Source organism: Haliotis cracherodii, unplaced genomic scaffold (genome assembly GCF_022045235.1).
Source record: "Haliotis cracherodii isolate W230 unplaced genomic scaffold, xgHalCrac1.p SCAF_15, whole genome shotgun sequence".
Lineage (NCBI taxonomy): Eukaryota > Metazoa > Mollusca > Gastropoda > Lepetellida > Haliotidae > Haliotis > Haliotis cracherodii.
The window spans coordinates 686,911-710,659 of NW_027266270.1; the positions used below are offsets into that span (position 1 = coordinate 686,911).

The 23,749-nt window shown below is 43.7% G+C and overlaps 1 protein-coding gene across 1 annotated transcript in view; it reads right to left on the reverse strand.

The window, feature by feature from the left end:
- Window positions 1–580: 580 nt before the first annotated feature.
- LOC139462152 (double-stranded RNA-specific editase 1-like) overlaps window positions 581–23,749 on the reverse strand; it is a 30,406-nt gene continuing 7,237 nt past the window's right edge. The window contains exons 3-11 of the mRNA XM_071243658.1: window positions 21,363–23,275; window positions 21,045–21,183; window positions 19,443–19,629; window positions 16,728–16,821; window positions 11,754–11,909; window positions 10,829–10,929; window positions 9,731–9,913; window positions 6,205–6,445; window positions 581–3,904 (exon numbers count right to left, since the gene is read on the reverse strand). Of these exons, the coding sequence (XP_071099759.1) occupies window positions 3,673–3,904; window positions 6,205–6,445; window positions 9,731–9,913; window positions 10,829–10,929; window positions 11,754–11,909; window positions 16,728–16,821; window positions 19,443–19,629; window positions 21,045–21,183; window positions 21,363–23,275 (3,246 nt within the window). The 3' untranslated portion in view covers window positions 581–3,672. The remainder of the gene's footprint in view (window positions 3,905–6,204; window positions 6,446–9,730; window positions 9,914–10,828; window positions 10,930–11,753; window positions 11,910–16,727; window positions 16,822–19,442; window positions 19,630–21,044; window positions 21,184–21,362; window positions 23,276–23,749) is intronic.

Genomic DNA, 23,749 nt, shown 5'->3' on the forward strand with positions numbered 1-23,749 from the left:
ACCTGGCTTACAAAAGCAATATGTGTCAGTAATAGTAAATGTATTAGAGAGTTATTGTGACGATTCGAAACTTAATATTAAAATATGGATAAATCCAAAGTTGTAGGGTTTTTTAATGGTGGTAACTTATCCATAAAAGAAAAAAAGCGTTATAGAGGAATGGCGTGATATCAATAAATGATTTATTGGTATCATAAAATCAGCAATAAATGGTGAATCGGCGCCTCGTATTTGAATGCGGCATGACTTCGGACTGAGAATTGCAAATGGACGTTGCTGCACGATAACGACAGATTGTTGGAGAGGTGTCAATGTGTTTTCCTGACCTGCCAGATCCGCTGATCCGTCAGCAATCGAACATCTCTGGGATGAGGTGGAATGAAATGAGTTTGTAGTGGCACATTCAGGGTTAGAAACTAACAGTTTTCATCCACTAGTCCTTATAATGATAACATATAGCAAAACCCTTAAAAAGGGCAATATTAATTTTACATCACAGACCTCTTAATTGAAAACAGTAGGTTTATCTCCTCACCAACTCACTGACACAAGGAAAGGAATGTGACAAAATAAATTCAATAAAAAACATCTTTATTTTCATGATACCAGGGGCAGAAAATCTGATTCTCTACATCCATATGTCCTCCTCTACACAGAAGAGAGCCATGGAGAGATGGTGACACAATCATGTCACAAAACAATTCCACTTTTTGGACAAAATAAATTCAATAAAAAAACATCTTTATTTTCATGATACCAGGGGCAGAAAATCTGATTCTCTACATCCATATGTCCTCCTCTACACAGAAGAGAGCCATGGAGAGATGGTGACACAATCATGTCACAAAACAATTCCACTTTTTGGACAAAATAAATTCAATAAAAAAACATCTTTATTTTCATGATACCAGGGGCAGAAAATCTGATTCTCTACATCCATATGTCCTCCTCTACACAGAAGAGAGCCATGGAGAGATGGTGACACAATCATGTCACAAAACAATTCCACTTTTTGGACAAAATAAATTCAATAAAAAAACATCTTTATTTTCATGATACCAGGGGCAGAAAATCTGATTCTCTACATCCATATGTCCTCCTCTACACAGAAGAGAGCCATGGAGAGATGGTGACACAATCATGTCACAAAACAATTCCACTTTTTGGACAAAATAAATTCAATAAAAAACATCTTTATTTTCATGATACCAGGGGCAGAAAATCTGATTCTCTACATCCATATGTCCACCTCTACACAGAAGAGAGCCATGGAGAGATGGTGACACAATCATGTCACAAAACAATTCCACTTTTTGGACAAAATAAATTCAATAAAAAACATCTTTATTTTCATGATACCAGGGGCAGAAAATCTGATTCTCTACATCCATATGTCCACAGAAGAGAGCCATGGAGAGATGGTGACACAATCATGTCACAAAACAATTCCACTTTTTGGACAAAATAAATTCAATAAAAAAACATCTTTACTTTCATGATACCAGGGGCAGAAAATCTGATTCTCTACATCCATATGTCCACAGAAGAGAGCCATGGAGAGATGGTGACACAATCATGTCACAAAACAATTCAACTTTTTGGACAAAATAAATTCAATAAAAAAACATCTTTACTTTCATGATACCAGGGGCAGAAAATCTGATTCTCTACATCCATATGTCCTCCTCTACACAGAAGAGAGCCATGGAGAGATGGTGACACAATCATGTCACAAAACAATTCCACTTTTTGGACAAAATAAATTCAATAAAAAAACATCTTTATTTTCATGATACCAGGGGCAGAAAATCTGATTCTCTACATCCATATGTCCTCCTCTACACAGAAGAGAGCCATGGAGAGATGGTGACACAATCATGTCACAAAACAATTCCACTTTTTGGACAAAATAAATTCAATAAAAAAACATCTTTACTTTCATGATACCAGGGGCAGAAAATCTGATTCTCTACATCCATATGTCCACAGAAGAGAGCCATGGAGAGATGGTGACACAATCATGTCACAAAACAATTCCACTTTTTGGACAAAATAAATTCAATAAAAAAACATCTTTACTTTCATGATACCAGGGGCAGAAAATCTGATTCTCTACATCCATATGTCCTCCTCTACACAGAAGAGAGCCATGGAGAGATGGTGACACAATCATGACACAAAACAATTCCACTTTTTGGACAAAATAAATTCAATAAAAAAACATCTTTATTTTCATGATAACAGGGGCAGAAAATCTGATTCTCTACATCCATATGTCCTCCTCTACACAGAAGAGAGCCATGGAGAGATGGTGACACAATCATGTCACAAAACAATTCCACTTTTTGGACAAAATAAATTCAATAAAAAAACATCTTTATTTTCATGATAACAGGGGCAGAAAACTGATTCTCTACATCCATATGTCCACAGAAGAGAGCCATGGAGAGATGGTGACACAATCATGTCACAAAATAGTTTCACTTTCTGGTTGATCTGACACACAGTTCCACAAACTCATCTTCACTCTGCCTCACAACCCGACACACACATTTCAATTAATAACATCAATTCAACAGAACAATGAGAACATACATAAGTGTGTTTCATGTGTGTACAACTAAATATTTAGCCCCATTATACACAGCTAACATATTACATACAACATATTACATACAGTTTTAGTCCACTAGTCCTTATTAAGATAACATAAAGCAAAATCCTGAAGAAGGGTAAATTTCTACTAGTCCTTAGGATACCTTAATTGGGCAGTTTGGTAAGGACTACAGGACGAGTGCCAATTTCTAACACTGCATATTACATATTACATATTACAAAGAACATATTACATACTACATATTACAAAGAACATATTACATACTACATATTACATACATCACAAGATGCTTGAGAAATACACAGCATGAAAAACTCAACTTCCAATGATTCCAATGAAATTCTAAACAATACGAAGTGTGGGCATGAGCCGCTGCTGTTAGCCTTTGCTGCAGACCACTACCAGGGACGTCAAACAACTTCGATGTTCTCGCAACAACTCAGCAGCCAATCCGTCTCGTCCCTTCAGTCAAATTCACTAATCACTTTAGCGATCTGAACTTTCAAATTGGATTTTCTTTTCCAGATTTTGACTTGCACATCCTGATTGGTGAAGCTTCAATGTGATTGGCTGTGTGTTGCCACATGACATCGAAGTGTTTGACGTCCCTTTGATCACCTTGCAACATCTGATTGTAATTGGTCAAGTGGAAACACATAGGAATTACCTCCCCTTATTTTGAAAATATATGTGATTAATAAACAAAGCTGCAAAACCATTTGCTTTTTTTCCAATTTCCTTTTTGAAATAGCCTTAATATCAACATGTGTATGAATAAAGAAAATCGTAATAATTTCAAAAAAAGGAGACAAGATGAAATAATTCAAAGCAAAGACATTCTGTTTGCTTCTAACTAAAGTATTTCCATTTCTTACAAATCTTACAGTCTGTAAAACCAATGACAGCCAACACATTGCAAGACGTAGCAACATGGAGCAAAAAACAAACAGCAAAAAAGCCATTGCCTTGGATTGTCTCTGCAGGTCAGAGTTATCTCCCCTCCAGGTGGCGACCTCTATTGGCTTGTTCTGCAAGTGTAATGCCAATGCATCCCACTAACAGAACATTTCTTCCTCAACAGGCTTCGACACCCACGGCCCATACTTGTTTTCTTTGAATTTTTTCAACATGGCTGATTTTGCTGTTTGAAAGTCCGCCGCCATCATCTTGGCCTTGTTGTAGGTTTCCGCTTCAAGGAGGACAGTGCGTCCAAATCTTGTGGCAACTTTCTTGAAACTATCATACAGATTCTTTTTCGTGAGTCTAGAGAAAAAGTCGTTCTCGATTCTGAAACAGAAAAAAATATTGACATAAATACCCGGGTGAGATGAACATAAGCATTAAATGTCTAACACCACATGAAAATCTTTACAAAAAGATGAAAAAATAAAATTCTTTTTTAATAGTCAATTTTAGAAGCCAAAACTACTTTAAGTGTAAATAGCCCCAATAGTGAATACTTATGCTGTATGACACAGTCCCCGTAGTGAATACTTCTGCTGTATGACACAGTCCTGCAGTGAATACTTCCGCTGTATGACAGTCCCTGCAGTGAATACTTCCCCTGTAGTGAATACTTCAATGAACACTGCCCCTGTAGTGAATACTTCCCCTGTATGACACAGTCCCTGCAGTGAATACTTCCCCTGTATGACACAGTCCCTGCAGTGAATACTTCCCCTGTATGACACAGTCCCCGCAGTGAATACTTACGGTGTATGACACTGCCCCAGTAGTGAATACTTAGGCTGTATGACACTGCCCCAGTAGTGAATATTTATGTTGTATGACACAGTCCCCGTAGTGAATATTTATGTTGTATGACACTGCCCCAGTAGTGATGCTGTATGACACAGTCCCCGTAGTGAATATTTATGTTGTATGACACAGTCCCCGTAGTGAATATTTACGCTGTATGATACAGCCCTGGAGTGAATACTTACCCTGTATGACACAGCCCTGTAGTGAATACTTACGCTGTATGATACAGCCCTGTAGTGAAACCTTACCCTGTATGACACAGCCCTGTTGTGAATACTAACCCTGTATGACGCAGTCCTGTAGTGAAACCTACCCTGTATGACAAAGCCCTGTAGTGAATACTTACCCTGTATGACACAGCCTGTAGTGAATACTTACCCTGTATGACACAGCCCTGTAGTGAAACCTTACCCTGTATGACAAAGCCCTGTAGTGAATACTTACCCTGTATGATGCAGTCCTGTAGTGAAACCTACCCTGTATGACGAAGCCCTGTAGTGAATACTTACGCTGTATGACACAGCCTGTAGTGAATGCTTACCCTGTATGACACAGCCATGTAGTGAAACTTTATGCTGTTTGAAAAAGTTCCCGTAGTGAATACTTACCCTGTATGACACAGCTGTGTAGTGAATACTAACGCTGTATGACGTATGACCCAGCCCTGTAGTGAATACTTACCCTGTATGAAATAGCCCTGGAGTGAATACTTACCCTGTATGACACAGCCCTGTAGTGAATACTTACGCTGTATGACACAGCCCTGTAGTGAATACTTACCCTGTATGACACAGCCTGTAGTGAATACTTACCCTGTATGACACAGCCCTGTAGTGAATATTTACCCTGAATGACACAGCCCTGGAGTGAATACTTACCCTGTAAAACACAGCGCTGTAGTGAATACTTACCCTGTATGACACAGCCCTGTAGTGAATACTTACCCTGAATGACACAGCCCTGTAATGTATACTAACGCTGTATGAAACAGTCCCCGTAGTGAATACTTATGCTGTGTGACACAGTCCCCGTAGTGAATACTTACATTGTATGACACAGCCCTGTAGTGAATACTTACGTTGTATGACACAGCTGTGTAGTGAGTGAATACTAACACTGTATGTCACAGTTCCCGTAGTGAATACATACGCTGTATGACACAGCCCTGGAGTGAATACTAACCCTGTATGACACAGTTCCCGTAGTGAATACTTACCCTGTATGACACGCTGTATGACGTATGACACAGCCCTGTAGTGAATACTCACGCTGTATGACACAGTCCCAGTGGGCCATCTAGTACCTCCGGTCTGGGGTAGTGAATACTTACACTGTATGACACAGTCCCAGCGGGCCATCTAGGACCTCCGGTCTGGGGTAGTGAATACTTACACTGTATGACACAGTCCCAGCGGGCCGTCTAGGACCTCCGGTCTGGGGTAGAGAATACTTACACTGTGTGACACAGTCCCAGCGGGCCATCTAGGACTTCCAGTCTGGGGTAGAGAATACTTACACTGTGTGACACAGTCCCAGCGGGCCATCTAGGACCTTCGGTCTGGGGTAGTGAATATTTACACTGTGTGACACAGTCCCAGCGGGCCATCTAGGACCTCCGGTCTGGGGTAGTGAATACTCACGCTGTATGACACAGTCCCAGCGGGCCGTCTAGGACCTCCGGTCTGGGGTAGTGAATACTTACACTGTGTGACACAGTCCCAGCGGGCCATCTAGGACTTCCAGTCTGGGGTAGAGAATACTTACACTGTGTGACACAGTCCCAGCGGGCCATCTAGGACCTTCGGTCTGGGGTAGTGAATACTTACACTGTATGACACAGTCCCAGCGGGCCGTCTAGGACCTCCGGTCTGGGGTCCCCGAGACACCAGTTGATGCTGAGAGACTTGGTCTTCTGCGTCTCCCGCGGGGGGTCACACGCCGTCACCCTCCCCAGCCAGGGATGGTTCAGATAGAACCCCGGGGGGAGCTGGGTATCAATAGGGGGGTCTGATTTGTTGACACGGCAACACACAGCCCTTGCAAGGTGGCCGTGGTCATACAAGAATCCTGCAACACATTCAGAGAAACACCAATTTTAGGCACTGTCCCAAGTTCCCCGTCAACTGCTACACTAGCTTACCATCACCTCCCCTCAAACATGGCAGGGTGCTTTCTGAGGCAGAGTTGCTTTTCTGTTTGACAGTACCCTTGGCCCTATGGTTTCGTGATTGTGCTTCACATAACTGCAGACACAATGCAGTGAAAATGTGCCCATTTGTTCCTGTGTTTGTGCGTCCATGAGTACACCACTTCGAGGTTTCATGTTTAGTGCAGAGGGAACTGATTAACTTACTAGTTTCATGTTTAGTGCAGAGGGAACTGATTAACTTACTAGTTTCATGTTTATTGCAGAGGGAACTGATTAACTTACTTGTTTCATGTTTCGTGCAGAGGGAACTGATTAACTTACTAGTTTCATGTTTAGTGCAGAGGGAACTGATTAACTTACTAGTTTCATGTTAAGTGCAGAGTGAACAGATTAACTTACTAGTTTCATGTTAAGTGCAGAGTGAACAGATTAACTTACTAGTTTCATGTTTAGTGCAGAGGGAACTGATTAACTTACTAGTTTCATGTTAAGTGCAGAGGGAACTGATTAACTTACTAGTTTCATGTTTAGTACAGAGTGAACAGATTAACTTACTAGTTTCATGTTTAGTACAGAGTGAACTGATTAACTTACTAGTTTCATGTTAAGTGCAGAGGGAACTGATTAACTTACTAGTTTCATGTTTAGTACAGAGGGAACTGATTAACTTACTAGTTTCATGTTTAGTGCAGAGGGAACTGATTAACTTACTAGTTTCATGTTTAGTGCAGAGGGAACTGATTAACTTACTAGTTTCATGTTTAGTGCAGAGGGAACTGATTAACTTACTAGTTTCATGTTTAGCGCAGAGGGAACTGATTAACTTACTAGTTTCATGTTTAGTACAGAGGGAACTGATTAACTTACTAGTTTCATGTTTAGTGCAGAGGGAACTGATTAACTTACTAGTTTCATGTTTAGTGCAGAGGGAACTGATTAACTTACTAGTTTCATGTTAAGTGCAGAGGGAACTGATTAACTTACTAGTTTCATGTTTAGTACAGAGTGAACAGATTAACTTACTAGTTTCATGTTTAGTACAGAGTGAACTGATTAACTTACTAGTTTCATGTTAAGTGCAGAGGGAACTGATTAACTTACTAGTTTCATGTTTAGTACAGAGGGAACTGATTAACTTACTAGTTTCATGTTTAGTGCAGAGGGAACTGATTAACTTACTAGTTTCATGTTTAGTGCAGAGGGAACTGATTAACTTACTAGTTTCATGTTTAGTGCAGAGGGAACTGATTAACTTACTAGTTTCATGTTTAGCGCAGAGGGAACTGATTAACTTACTAGTTTCATGTTTAGTACAGAGTGAACAGATTAACTTACTAGTTTCATGTTTAGTACAGAGGGAACTGATTAACTTACTAGTTTCATGTTTAGTGCAGAGGGAACTGATTAACTTACTAGTTTCATGTTTAGTGCAGAGGGAACTGATTAACTTACTAGTTTCATGTTTAGTGCAGAGGGAACTGATTAACTTACTAGTTTCATGTTTAGTGCAGAGGGAACTGATTAACTTACTAGTTTCATGTTTAGTACAGAGTGAACAGATTAACTTACTAGTTTCATGTTTAGTACAGAGGGAACTGATTAACTTACTAGTTTCATGTTTAGTGCAGAGGGAACTGATTAACTTACTAGTTTCATGTTTAGTGCAGAGGGAACTGATTAACTTACTAGTTTCATGTTTAGTGCAGAGGGAACTGATTAACTTACTAGTTTCATGTTTAGTGCAGAGGGAACTGATTAACTTACTAGTTTCATGTTTAGTGCAGAGGGAACTGATTAACTTACTAGTTTCATGTTTAGTGCAGAGGGAACTGATTAACTTACTAGTTTCATGTTTAGTGCAGAGGGAACTGATTAACTTACTAGTTTCATGTTTAGTGCAGAGTGAACTGATTAACTTACTAGTTTCATGTTAAGTGCAGAGGGAACTGATTAACTTACTAGTTCCATGTGTAGTGCAGAGGGAACTGATTAACTTACTAGTTTCATGTTTAGTGCAGAGGGAACTGATTAACTTACTAGTTTCATGGTTAGTGCAGAGGGAACTGATTAACTTACTAGTTTCATGTTAAGTGCAGAGGGAACTGATTAACTTACTAGTTTCATGTTTAGTGCAGAGGGAACTGATTAACTTACTAGTTTCATGTTTAGTGCAGAGGGAACTGATTAACTTACTAGTTTCATGTTTAGCGCAGAGGGAACTGATTAACTCACTAGTTTCATGTTAAGTGCAGAGGGAACTGATTAACTTACTAGTTTCATGTTTAGTGCAGAGGGAACTGATTAACTTACTAGTTTCATGTTTAGTGCAGAGGGAACTGATTAACTTACTAGTTTCATGTTTAGCGCAGAGGGAACTGATTAACTTACTAGTTTCATGTTTAGTGCAGAGGGAACTGATTAACTTACTAGTTTCATGTTTAGTGCAGAGGGAACTGATTAACTTACTAGTTTCATGTTTAGTGCAGAGGGAACTGATTAACTTACTAGTTTCATGTTTAGTGCAGAGGGAACTGATTAACTTACTAGTTTCATGTTTAGTGCAGAGGGAACTGATTAACTTACTACGCCAAGGCATTCACACCACATAGGATGTACCACATGTGACCAACCATGAGACAAGGGATGTTAGGAGTGAAAGTTACATGTATCGTCCAATACTGACTTCCACTGAGATATCACTTGGATGTGATCAAGTGCAAGATATCACGATATCACTTCAAATTACATCACAATGCCTTGGAGACCAATGTCATCGGTTACCACGACATCACAGTCAAATGACATCACTAATCTATCTCCCACTGATGCTGCTTACCTGTACATGAATACTCTTTACAAGCAGAAAACAATAATAAAATGATTTTGGATGATGAATATTATCACACACTCATGTCTATTCATATCAGATATATCAGCATTTGCTGATAAGAGGTTAAAACTCCTTGGTAAACCTCTGACTTTTATCCACTGTGTTGTATATTTCACATTAAAAGACCATGCATCGGATTCTCCTTATAATCATACTATTAAAAATTATATACGCATACATATGTACAACTAAAACTAAATAAAATAAACATACCATTCCCAACGACAGCAATTCAGACTTCCGACAAATTCTGTGCCAAGTTCACATATTCAATTATAAGCAACAATGACTACTGATCCCAAAGCTGACTAACCCAGAGTGAGTGAGTCGAGATAGATGGGTTCCAGGAAGTGAGACAACAGCGCCCCCTGCATGCCAACCACGTTCCACCGACAGATCTTGTCAGTACACGACATGGTCCTCAGTCTCTCCCCGCGCTGGATCCCATCAAACGTCTGGGCCACGAAGTCGGACTCGATCGGGATTGTGCCTTCCCCTGTCAACAACATATCTCTGAGTCATAACGTTACCATGGTAATAATGATAAAATGGTGAGGATCACCAGGTCGCATTCCAACTAAATATACAACTATCGTCCAGTCGTCTTGACGAGTGGCAGGATGTACCGTGTGAGAAAGATGTATGCAAACACCTCCAAACATGTAAGTACCTATCTCAATCGTATGAATCTCAAATACATTTCATATCATAAATAGATGACATACATGGCAACCGTCTGTCCTAGAAAAAGAAAGTGTGTTTTCGCAGCAGGTCTCAAAACTAGTTTTTAAAGGCAGGAAAATATAGTTATTATTTTTGTCGTAAGCGATTCATTACTGACTTTCAAATGTCAAAGCAAAAGTGAATGATTTTGTGAGGGATTTTTCAAGAGGTCGATAAAAAAGGAAAATTACACAAAACCATATGATTGTAAAAAACAAGACGAACTGTGAAAGACGGATGTTTAGGACGTGTGAATGGGTTGAGACGACTGTAAATGGCAGTGACTGAATTATTTTATACATCACGTCAATATCCTTAACTTTCAGAGTCTTTCATAGAATTTCATTACAGAAAATGGTTATAATAACTGAGAACATAGAGCCATGTAAAAACTATCTACCTGCCTGTCCTCTTCAAGCCCTGACAACTTTTTTTTGATAACTCACTTCTTTACCTCAAATTCAAATCACAGTAATTTTATCTCCTCATTAAAACAACAATACAAATATAAAGGTGTTCAAACTATATTTTCAATAAAAAAATTACTTAAACTAACTGATTTACTTCTGCAACCTTTAGAGATGATTCACCAAGTACCATAACCAGCTGGGACAATGGATGCAAACTATTTCACTGAAAATGATGCAGAACCTGTAACCATGGTAATGTAGGCTGTCATGTGACGTACCTCCCTCCATCTTGGTTCTAAGTAGGCCCTGTACTGTGCTGGTGAAGGTCGGATGGTGCTGGCGGTCAAAGGTCACACTGCCCTTGTTGGATACAGCATCCCTAGGTGTCGAGAAGTCATGAAAATATTGTCATTCATGGAACTTGGCCAAGTAATATTTGCAACATAATTTATTCAAGTTTGAGAAACATTGAATCTGTCAGTCCACAAACTAAGTAAGTTTTCAAATATTCCAGCAATGTCATTGTCTATCTAGCGCTTCAGCTGAATAAACATTTAAAATGGTAGAGACTTTCCATAGCCCATGGGAAGAACTGCCACAAAATCTTGCACATCAATTTAGACATTCCCGAATTTCTTTAGTTCAGTTTTCAAATTTTGAATCGAGGACTTTGTCAAAATATGTTTCAAAGCATAGTCTGGAATGGAAGTGGCCAGTTTGAAACAAGTACAATAAAACTGGGGAAAGCTGGTTTGAGGGTGGGATTTACAAATAGTGCCACGGCTTCTGGGCACAAGTGACTGTTGTTTAACGCCACAGTCAGCACCATACAATAGTCTAATAAAACTCCACATGCTCAGTCACCCTGATCACACAAAACAACCCAATCCTCTATTTTGATTATGTTAGAAATAATCACTGCAACAGTCACCTGGGGGCCTGTGACGATCTGGGGTAGAATAGGTCTTCAGCAACCCATATTTGTTGTAAAAGGCGACTATGCTTGTCAAAAGAGGCGACTAACAGGATCGGGTGGTCAGGCTCGCTGACTTGGTTGCTGCATGCCATCGTATCCCAATTGCGTGGATCGATGTTCATGATCTCACTCACTGGATTGTCTGCTCCAGACTCTATTATTTATTGACCGCAATCTTATTGCTGAGTGCAGCGTTAAACAACAAACAAACAAATAAACACAGTCACCTAGGAGAAAAGAGGGCTCCATCTCCGCATGGTGCTGTTGAGATGTAGAGATGGAGGCTGATGCCTGGTTTGAGCCGGAGTTTGCCGGTTTGTCCCACTTCAAACAGGTCGTGAGGTCTGCCAGGCTCGTAGGTCTCCAACTGTCCGTACAGGAACCTGAAAGATGAGAACACCGGACACTGACTATCGGATGGACACTGACCATCGGATGGACACTGACCATAGGATGGACACTGACTATCAGATGGACACTGACCATCGGATGGACACTGACCATCGGATGGACACTGACTATCAGATGGACACTGACCATCGGATGGACACTGACCATCGGATGGACACTGACCATCGGATGGACACTGACTATCGGATGGACACTGACCATCGGATGGACACTGACTATCGGATGGACACTGACCATAGGATGGACACTGACTATCGGATGGACACTGACCATCGGATGGACACTGACTATCGGATGGACACTGACCATAGGATGGACACTGACTATCTGATGGACACTGACCATCGGATGGACACTGACTATCGGATGGACACTGACCATCGGATGGACACTGACTATCGGATGGACACTGACCATAGGATGGACACTGACTATCTGATGGACACTGACTATCGGATGGACACTGACCATCGGATGGACACTGACTATCGGATGGACACTGACCATCGGATGGACACTGACTATCGGATGGACACTGACCATAGGATGGACACTGACTATCTGATGGACGCTGACTATCAGATGGACACTGACCATCGGATGGACACTGACTATCAGATGGACACTGACCATCGGATGGATGGACACTGACTATCGGATGGACAGTGACTATCGGATGGACACTGACCATCGGATGGACACTGACTATCAGATGGACACTGACCATCGGATGGATGGACACTGACTATCGGATGGACGCTGACTATCAGATGGACGCTGACCATAGGATGGACACTGACTATCTGATGGACGCTGACTATCAGATGGACACTGACCATCGGATGGACACTGACTATCAGATGGACACTGACCATCGGATGGATGGACACTGACTATCGGATGGACGCTGACTATCAGATGGACACTGACCATAGGATGGACACTGACTATCAGATGGACACTGACCATCGGATGGATGGACACTGACTATCGGATGGACAGTGACTATCGGATGGACACTGACCATCGGATGGACACTGACTATCAGATGGACACTGACTATCAGATGGACACTGACCATAGGATGGACACTGACTATCTGATGGACGCTGACTATCAGATGGACACTGACCATAGGATGGACACTGACTATCTGATGGACGCTGACTATCAGATGGACACTGACCATAGGATGGACACTGACTATCAGATGGACACTGACCATCGGATGGACACTGACCATCGGATGGACACTGACTATCGGATGGACACTGACCATCGGATGGACACTGACTATCGGATGGACACTGACCATAGGATGGACACTGACTATCTGATGGACACTGACCATCGGATAGACACTGACTATCAGATGGACACTGACTATCAGATGGACACTGACTATCAGATAGACACTGACTATCGGATGGACACTGACTATCAGATGGATGGACACTGACTATCAGATGGACACTGACCATAGGATGGACACTGACTATCTGATGGACGCTGACTATCAGATGGACACTGACCATCGGATGGACACTGACTATCAGATGGACACTGACCATCGGATGGATGGACACTGACTATCGGATGGACGCTGACTATCAGATGGACACTGACCATAGGATGGACACTGACTATCAGATGGACACTGACCATCGGATGGATGGACACTGACTATCGGATGGACAGTGACTATCGGATGGACACTGACCATCGGATGGACACTGACTATCAGATGGACACTGACTATCAGATGGACACTGACCATAGGATGGACACTGACTATCTGATGGACGCTGACTATCAGATGGACACTGACCATAGGATGGACACTGACTATCTGATGGACGCTGACTATCAGATGGACACTGACCATAGGATGGACACTGACTATCAGATGGACACTGACCATCGGATGGACACTGACCATCGGATGGACACTGACTATCGGATGGACACTGACCATCGGATGGACACTGACTATCGGATGGACACTGACCATAGGATGGACACTGACTATCTGATGGACACTGACCATCGGATGGACACTGACTATCGGATGGACACTGACCATAGGATGGACACTGACTATCTGATGGACACTGACCATCAGATGGACACTGACTATCGGATGGACACTGACCATCGGATGGACACTGACTATCGGATGGACACTGACCATAGGATGGACACTGACTATCTGATGGACACTGACTATCGGATGGACACTGACCATCGGATGGACACTGACTATCGGATGGACACTGACCATCGGATGGACACTGACTATCGGATGGACACTGACCATAGGATGGACACTGACTATCTGATGGACGCTGACTATCAGATGGACACTGACCATCGGATGGACACTGACTATCAGATGGACACTGACCATCGGATGGATGGACACTGACTATCGGATGGACGCTGACTATCAGATGGACACTGACCATAGGATGGACACTGACTATCAGATGGACACTGACCATCGGATGGATGGACACTGACTATCGGATGGACAGTGACTATCGGATGGACACTGACCATCGGATGGACACTGACTATCAGATGGACACTGACTATCAGATGGACACTGACCATAGGATGGACACTGACTATCTGATGGACGCTGACTATCAGATGGACACTGACCATAGGATGGACACTGACTATCTGATGGACGCTGACTATCAGATGGACACTGACCATCGGATGGACACTGACTATCAGATGGACACTGACCATCGGATGGATGGACACTGACTATCGGATGGACGCTGACTATCAGATGGACACTGACCATAGGATGGACACTGACTATCAGATGGACACTGACCATCGGATGGATGGACACTGACTATCGGATGGACAGTGACTATCGGATGGACACTGACCATCGGATGGACACTGACTATCAGATGGACACTGACCATCGGATGGATGGACACTGACTATCGGATGGACGCTGACTATCAGATGGACACTGACCATAGGATGGACACTGACTATCAGATGGACACTGACCATCGGATGGATGGACACTGACTATCGGATGGACGCTGACTATCAGATGGACACTGACCATAGGATGGACACTGACTATCAGATGGACACTGACCATCGGATGGATGGACACTGACTATCGGATGGACAGTGACTATCGGATGGACACTGACCATCGGATGGACACTGACTATCAGATGGACACTGACCATCGGATGGATGGACACTGACTATCGGATGGACACTGACCATCGGATGGACACTGACTATCAGATGGACACTGACTATCGGATGGACACTAACTATCAGATGGACACTGACTATCGGATGGATGGACACTGACTATCAGATGGACACTGACTATCAGATGGATGGACACTGACTATCAGATGGACACTGACTATCGGATGGATGGACACTGACTATCAGATGGACACTGACCATCAGATGGACACTGACTATCAGATGGATGGACACTGACTATCTGATGGACACTGACCATCAGATGGACACTGACTATCAGATAGACACTGACTATCAGATGGACACTGACTATCAGATGGACACTGACTATCAGATAGACACTGACTATCGGATGGACACTGACTATCAGATGGATGGACACTGACTATCAGATGGACACTGACTATCAGATGGACACTGACTATCAGATGGACACTGACTATCGGATGGACACTGACCATCGGATGGACACTGACTATCAGATGGACACTGACTATCAGATGGACACTGACTATCGGATGGACACTGACTATCAGATGGACACTGACTATCAGATGGACACTGACTATCAGATGGACACTGACTATCGGATGGACACTGACTATCGGATGGACACTGACTATCGGATGGACACTGACTATCGGATGGACACTGACCACAACTATGTGCAGGCTAAACACAAACCTCCTTGTTTGACTAATAAACTAAATGTTTATGTTGTATCTCTTGGTAGCATTGCAATGTCTGTTTAGAATTGATATTATTAGAAATCTACAAAACATGACTGTTTCCGAGACAAGGAAATACCTGACTATGAAAGTCCAGTTTCCACCCTTGCTGAACTAGGCTGGAATTATGGAGTTATATTAATTTTGACTGGATTATCGAGTCTATGCATGGTCAAATTAAAATCATGTAATGAAATCAACATCCAGTTCATAAACTGCCGTGCAGATTTCGGTCGATTGCAGGATTTGGAAAAAATGTGTACTGCCAACTTGATGTCAACAGAAATTTTCTAAATCTTTTCATGTTTTTAATCAAGGTGCTCACATGATTTGATGCACTTGGGGAAGCAAGACCCGTTTTATCACAATATAGATTTTGATTATCGATCTGATCGTCTTGACTGGGCACCACCATTTTGTTTGAAGCAAATGTAAGTGATATGAGAGGTGGAATCTGATTGGTCAATAGGAGGGCCATAGAAGAGACATAACCTGTAATAGCCACTGGTGATGCTACGATCAAGCCAAGAAATTCCAGCCTAGTTCGGCAAGGGAGGAAACTGGACTTTTAACTCCCTTGTCTCGGGAAGATAATCCGAGCTTTGCAAACGGAGTAGGTACTGTTGCACTGTGCTTTGTATTCCAGACATAATGTAGCAGGAAGGCCAAATATGAGCCTCACACACTCTACCCATGTGAGGAACTGAACCCAGGACTTGACCAACCATGACCAGTACCCCGCTGTCAACCGTGTTGGACTACGTCTCTGTGGCTACAGAGTCACCTGGTGGCGCTGCTACTGACCTGAGGAAGCCTCGTCTGGTGATGATCTCAGCGTGACAATCATTTACTGTGTTGCCTTCCAGACTCAGCTGTTGCCCCGTGATACACCGGTTGCCTGGCAACACATTCACATGAGAAATATATACTATTGTTTTGAAAAAGTGACGACTAAGAAATATACATATTGTATATCAGCACACTATTCAGTAAGATATGGTGAGGTGAGGTGAAATCAGGTTCAACATCACGTAATATGAATGTATGTCTCTGGTCCAGACTAATACCGATTTTATAGTGCTACACCACTGAGATGCCATGCCGCAGTTTAACATGAATACCCAACTCAAACACAGTATACAGACTTCAAGCTAAACAGTCTGTGTTTTAGCCCCTTATTCCCGAGCGCCAGACAGAGTAACAACAAGTACCATCTTTTAACGTCTTTTGGTATGACGTGACCATGGACTTCAAACCCCCGACCTTCCGCTCTCCGGGCAGACGCTCTATCCACTACACCACGAAGGCCATCTCCAGGCAGACGCTCTATCCACAACACCACGGAGGCCGTCTTCAGGCAGACGCTTTATCCACTACACCACGAAGGCCGTCTCCAGGCAGACACTCTATCCACAACACCACGGAGGCCGTCTTCAGGCAGACGCTTTATCCACTACACCACGAAGGCCGTCTCCAGGCAGACGCTCTATCCACAACACCACGGAGGCCGTCTTCAGGCAGACGCTTTATCCACTACACCACGGAAGCCGTCTCCAGGCAGACGCTCTATCCACTACACCACGGAGGCGGTCTCCGGGCAGACGCTCTATCCACAACACCACGGAGGCGGTCTCCGGGCAGACACTCTATCCACTACACCACGGAGGCCGTCTCCGGGCAGACACTCTATCCACTACACCACGGAGGCGGTCCCCTGGCAGCCACTCTATCCACTACTTAACCACCGAGGCCGTCTCCGGGCAGACGCTCTATCCACTACACCACGGAGGCGGTCCCCTGGCAGCCACTCTATCCACTACTTAACCACCGAGGCCGTCTCCGGGCAGACACTCTATCCACTACACCACGGAGGCGGTCCCCTGGCAGCCACTCTATCCACTACTTAACCACCGAGGCCGTCTCCGGGCAGACACTCTATCCACTACACCACGGAGGCGGTCCCCTGGCAGCCACTCTATCCACTACTTAACCACGGAGGCCGTCTCCGGGCAGACACTCTATCCACTACTTAACCACCGAGGCCGTCTCCGGGCAGATGCTCTATCCACTACTTAACCACCGAGGCCGTCTCCGGACAGATGCTCTATCCACTACTTAACCACGGAGGCCGTCTCCGGGCAGACACTCTATCCACTACACCACGGAGGCGGTCCCCTGGCAGCCACTCTATCCACTACTTAACCACCGAGGCCGTCTCCGGGCAGACGCTCTATCCACTACACCACGGAGGCGGTCTCCGGGCAGACACTCTATCCACTACTTAACCACCGAGGCGGTCTCCGGGCAGACGCTCTATCCACTACACCACGGAGGCGGTCTCCGGGCAGACGCTCTATCCACAACACCACGGAGGCGGTCTCCGGGCAGACGCTCTATCCACTACACCACGGAGGCGGTCTCCGGGCAGACGCTCTATCCACTACTTAACCACCGAGGCGGTCTCCGGGCAGACGCTCTCTCCGCTACTGTCAGCAATAATGGCCAAGCAATGGTCATATTATACAACCCGAATTCATAATCTCAATTCATGGCTATCTGATGACAAGACAGCAGATACATTTAACAAATTCGCTGAAATAATAGGGTTTTGTATCAACCTTCACTGACAGGACCAATCTGTTGGAGGATCAAGCTGCTGGTGTAACACCACTCAAACCAATGAGGGGAACTGAACATGGGTCATCCATGTGACAAGGAAACACTTTAGGCTACCCCACCACTCAATCATCCCAAGTGTTTGTCTTAACCCAGATTTCTTAAAATTTCTGATATCAGGAGTTTATCAAGACCAGCGCCCAAATTGCAAGAACAAAGTTACAATGTTCTTGCAGCGGCAGCCGAGATAACTGATAAAAAGAGCACAACACCAAGAGGAAGAGGCTTGATGATCAGCTTTACATTATAGCAGTAAAAGTCAATGTTAAAATACTTCAGAAACTAAGAAATTATGAACTTTAAAAAAATACCAAATGGAGCAAATAAAAAAAAATTCCCATTTATCCGGCCATGGGCACTGTGTTGGAATTTTTGATATTCTGATCTTAAGGTTTCTTTAAATAGTTGAAAGCTGCAAAGTCAGTTCTAGTATCCATGTCCAGGGCATTCTGTCAGAATCGAACCTGCAACCTCACATATCATGTTTAGTGTTGTCACCTTCTGTTTTCCCACTGAGACACCGGGGAGGGTGTTCAATCTTACTTGTCATGACTTCAGTTGTCTGCATGATGCACATGGTCTTTCTCTCGACCGCTGTCATCAAATTTGTTTATTCCGTGACCCACTGTATTGTTTCACTATAATGTCTCCTGATGTTTTCTTATTCTTTCTGGTATTTCGTGCATTTAAAAGGTTCATAAGTGAGTTAAAACAGTTACACTCCTCCTCAGTTTTGGTTGAAAATGTAAAACCACAAGCATGAGGAAATCTCTCTGGCTACAACCCTGATCTCACAATTGTAGCTCTGACTAGACGGCACTCAATGCAACATCGTCAACTCACCTGACCCGAGGCTGATGACGATACCGGTGTCCTCGGGGGTTCTCTTCATGACAAGACCAGCGATGACCTTACGGCCGGCCAGAGTATCCGGGATGGTGGCTATCAGCTGGTTGAAGGCCTGGTGGGTGAGAGCGGCCATCTTGTCGAAGTGTGTCATCGCGGACGATGGGACCAGCGTTCTGTCCACCTGTTAAAATAACATCTCCAGCCTCAACTACACAAATCATTTACCCAGGGCCTCTGAAAATCACAATATGGCTGAAATACTGCCGATATGACGTTAAATATTAACTCACTTACCCACTCACTGAAGTACAAAAAGCTTCGTAGCTTCTTAAATGAAGGCTGTGACGTTCACGACTTGTCCCCACCCAGAGTCTTGTAGGCGTGGATAAAACCAGTCACTATGCCTCCTTTTCAGGCTGATGAGATCTGGTTGGTCCATTGGTGACATTAAATACAATGTATCCAGCCATAGAGGGGAATAAATTTCTCAGCGGGAGACTAAATCTCTCATATCCCGCCACGAGCAATGCAGGCTGCACGTGGATTTCTGAGAGGCAAAATAAATCTCTCATATCCCGCTTCAATGCAAAAAGCTGCATGCATTTTCCGAGTCAATGGAAGTCATGTGACATAGCTCAAGCTAACCTCAGCTCAATCGAACAGCTGTTTTCTATCAATTTTGAATTTGTTTGAATTCTTTTACAATGTCATATTATGATATCAAAACATGTCAGTAACATAAATTGGTTGTAGCAGGATCACTCGGGGTACATGGGGTGTTACGCGTCCCTCGTTTTCTATCACTCGTTTATCCATCTTGTGGTATACAACCTAACACGGGACGATTTAAAACCCCATGTACCCCTCGTGATACTACTACAACTTATAACTGATTAACACTGAAATCTACTGACAATGACACACGACCAGTTCAGACTGGTAACTTTAACAGGGACACAGGCTGAATGCATATAACTTAATTTATGCTGTTCCTAATCAGGGCAAATCTTTGATTTGACAAACCTCATGTATCATACACGTGAATTCTTTGTTATAAAACTTCAGGTGATACATGGGTTACTATTTGGCTCAATTATTATTATTATTATTATCATTATTGCAATAGTGAAAATAGTAAGTAATAATAGTAAGTATATCTAACCAGCAGTATTGTCATGGCAACATGTTGAACTAAACACAACTCACCATCTTGGCCTGAGTCTGATGGCTGGAATATCGTCATGGCAACTTGTTAACTAAACACAACTCACCGACTTGGTCCGAGTCTGACAGCTGGAATATCGTCATGGCAACTTGTTAACTAAACACAACTCACCGACTTGGCCTGAGTCTGACAGCTGGAATATCGTCATGGCAACTTGTTAACTAAACACAACTCACCGACTTGGTCCGAGTCTGACAGCTGGAATATCGTCATGGCAACTTGTTAACTAAACACAACTCACCGACTTGGCCTGAGTCTGACAGCTGGAATATCGTCATGGCAACTTGTTAACTAAACACAACTCACCGACTTGGTCCGAGTCTGACAGCTGGAATATCGTCATGGCAACTTGTTAACTAAACACAACTCACCGACTTGGCCTGAGTCTGATGGCCTTCTGCCAGCAATATCCTCATGGCGACATCTGCAGCTTCCTTCTTCCCATCCTTCTTGTTGCTGCACTCGACCCCCGGGAACTGACGCGACCCGACAAACGCCGCCAAGACAAACCTACACAACACACAGACCCAGACTGAGAATTCACGGTCAGTACACAACAAACACCAATTACAATTCACACACTTCATCAGGCTGTGAAGTCCCTCTTTAAATCAGACATAAAGACTTAAATGCAGCAGTGTGTTTGCTGACGCTTATAGTTCATTGTAGATACTAAAAGGGGTACTCACTTTGGTTTGTGGGAAGGTCCTCGCTGGCTGATGACGTCTATCCTGGCCGTGGACTGCCGTGACTGAGCATACTCCATCAGAGCACTCACAGGGTTCTTGTTGACGCCGGCGAACGTCTCTGTCGTGATCTCCAGAGTGCCAGTCTGAAGACTGTTTAAACCCCCAGCCAGACCAGGAACTCCTGAAGCACCCCCTAGTGTCCTGGGCGGAAGTGACTGTGGTCCGGGGGACAACTCTGTTGTCCAAGGTGACATTGGATCTTGGTTTCCTCCAGGAACAAATCTGTACTCGGGCCCAGACGAGCTGGCACTGGTTGACATTGATGACACTCCAACTCTGCCTTGACCTTGCTCCTGTTTGATAATGTCCATCGGAGTCCGAGGCAGGGATCTGAGACCGGACTGGGATCCAAATGTCTGCTGCTGGTGGAATGAAGGTGAAGAGCGACCAGGTCGGCCTTCTGTTTCCGATACCAGCGACAAACTTCCAGTTATCATCTGAGTCTGGGAAAACGCACCTGGGTGGGACCTAACTGATATTTGTGATGATAAACCCACATCCCCCATACCGTAAGCAGACATGCCTGGACGAGGGTCAGACAAACCTCCTGGCCTCGTCTGACCTCCGGACCCCATCTGTGGACCTCGGCCGATCTTCCCAATGACGGAGTCAGCGGCCAGACTTGTGAGCATCACTTGGGACTTGACACCCCGGTCAGTGACTCCGCGGATGTCGGCGGTAATATTTGCCAGAATTTGACCCCTCCCTGCCCCCTTCACCCCAAACTGAGTGTTCGACCCTAACAACTCCAGCGGGGACAGGGGAACACCGTGAGTAGCTCCCTTCTTGGATGGGTGACAAATATTCGTCTTTCCTCGAGCAACATTCGGTTGGGATTTCTTAACCGGCCCAGAAATACCATTTTCTTCCAGATACTGATCTCCCCTCGACGTCACCATCCAGGCTGAGCTGGCCCGGTCCACCAGTTTTTCCTTTAGCAGATCTTGCAGGGCTTTTTCGACTGATTCTTTGCTCGATTTCAGAGCACTGACGATAACGAGACTAGCTCCAGTTTTCAACAGCCGGTTAGCTAAGGTCTTCAACACACGGTCCCTGAAACTGAGCTCAGTATCAGGGGACTCTGATTCTCTATTGGGAATGATGGAACTGGACACCTGGTTATCTTCAGACCTGTCTGCTAAATCCAGGCCTGAACTCTGAGAGTCAACAGTTCCGGGTGACAGAGCCACGTCCTGATAGTTGCTTTGGCTGTTGGCTATCAGGTCATTGATTCTGTCATTAATGTCAAAGGATTCCTCTTCCATGTCATCATCATCATCCTCACACATATCTTCATCATCATCATCATCATCATCATCATCATCATGCTCCACAAAAGCCTGTTCTGACTGTTGCTGAGAAGCAAAGTCTGTACCCAGTCCTTGATTCCCCATCCTAGAAGTGAATGACTCCCCCATCAATGCTCCTCCATCATCCTGCCCCTTGCTACCTGGGACTATTCCACCAAGTCCCCCAGAACAAGTACCACCCCATGTCATGCCTGAAGACGATTCTCCAAATCTGTGACCAATACTGCCTAGAGCCATTCCATTATGATAAGATTCTCCGAGCCTCATAGCATCCATGTTCGTCAACATTTCCGTTGGAACAGGACTTGCCCTGGCATTGGGGTTGCAACACCACTGGGGTGGGGGACCCTGAATCAGTTTAACGACTCTCCTCTGCTTCAGCATGTACAGAGTGGGGTTCACTTCCCTTGGGGTTCCATAGCCACAGCCTTTGGCAATATCAATAGCTCTTTGTGGCTTGCTGCCACAGTTTTTCAAATAGGTCAAGATGAGATTTACTCGCTCTCTGCCTAAAGGATTTTGTACTTTGCCTGCATGGTGTGGCTGAAAGTAAAAAATATAGCAATAAAAAATCAATACATACCTAGAAAATATAGCCATAAAAATATCAATCAATACCTAGAAATTATAGCCATAAAAATATCAATCAATACCTAGAAAACATAGCCTAGATAGATCTATCTATCTATCTTCTTCCTGTTATTGTATGGAAATTACTGTTGATAACAGGAGCAGATTTGAATCTATTGTGTAGTGAAAATAATGTAATGGGACGATCTTGTCTAGAGTCAGGTTTTTTAAGGCCTGTCACGCTCAGTTCTCATTGCAACCCTACCCGTTTGACTGTACTTGTCCTACGGACGAGAAACTACACTTCGCCAAACATTCCCGTGCCTTTGGATACTGATGCCCTCCTTTAAGAGAGAGCTCAACAGAACTTTTTGAGCAATTGAGATTTTACTCGAAGGTTTCTGTTTTAATTGGGTTATTACATTTTTCATGGGTAGCTAATATTTT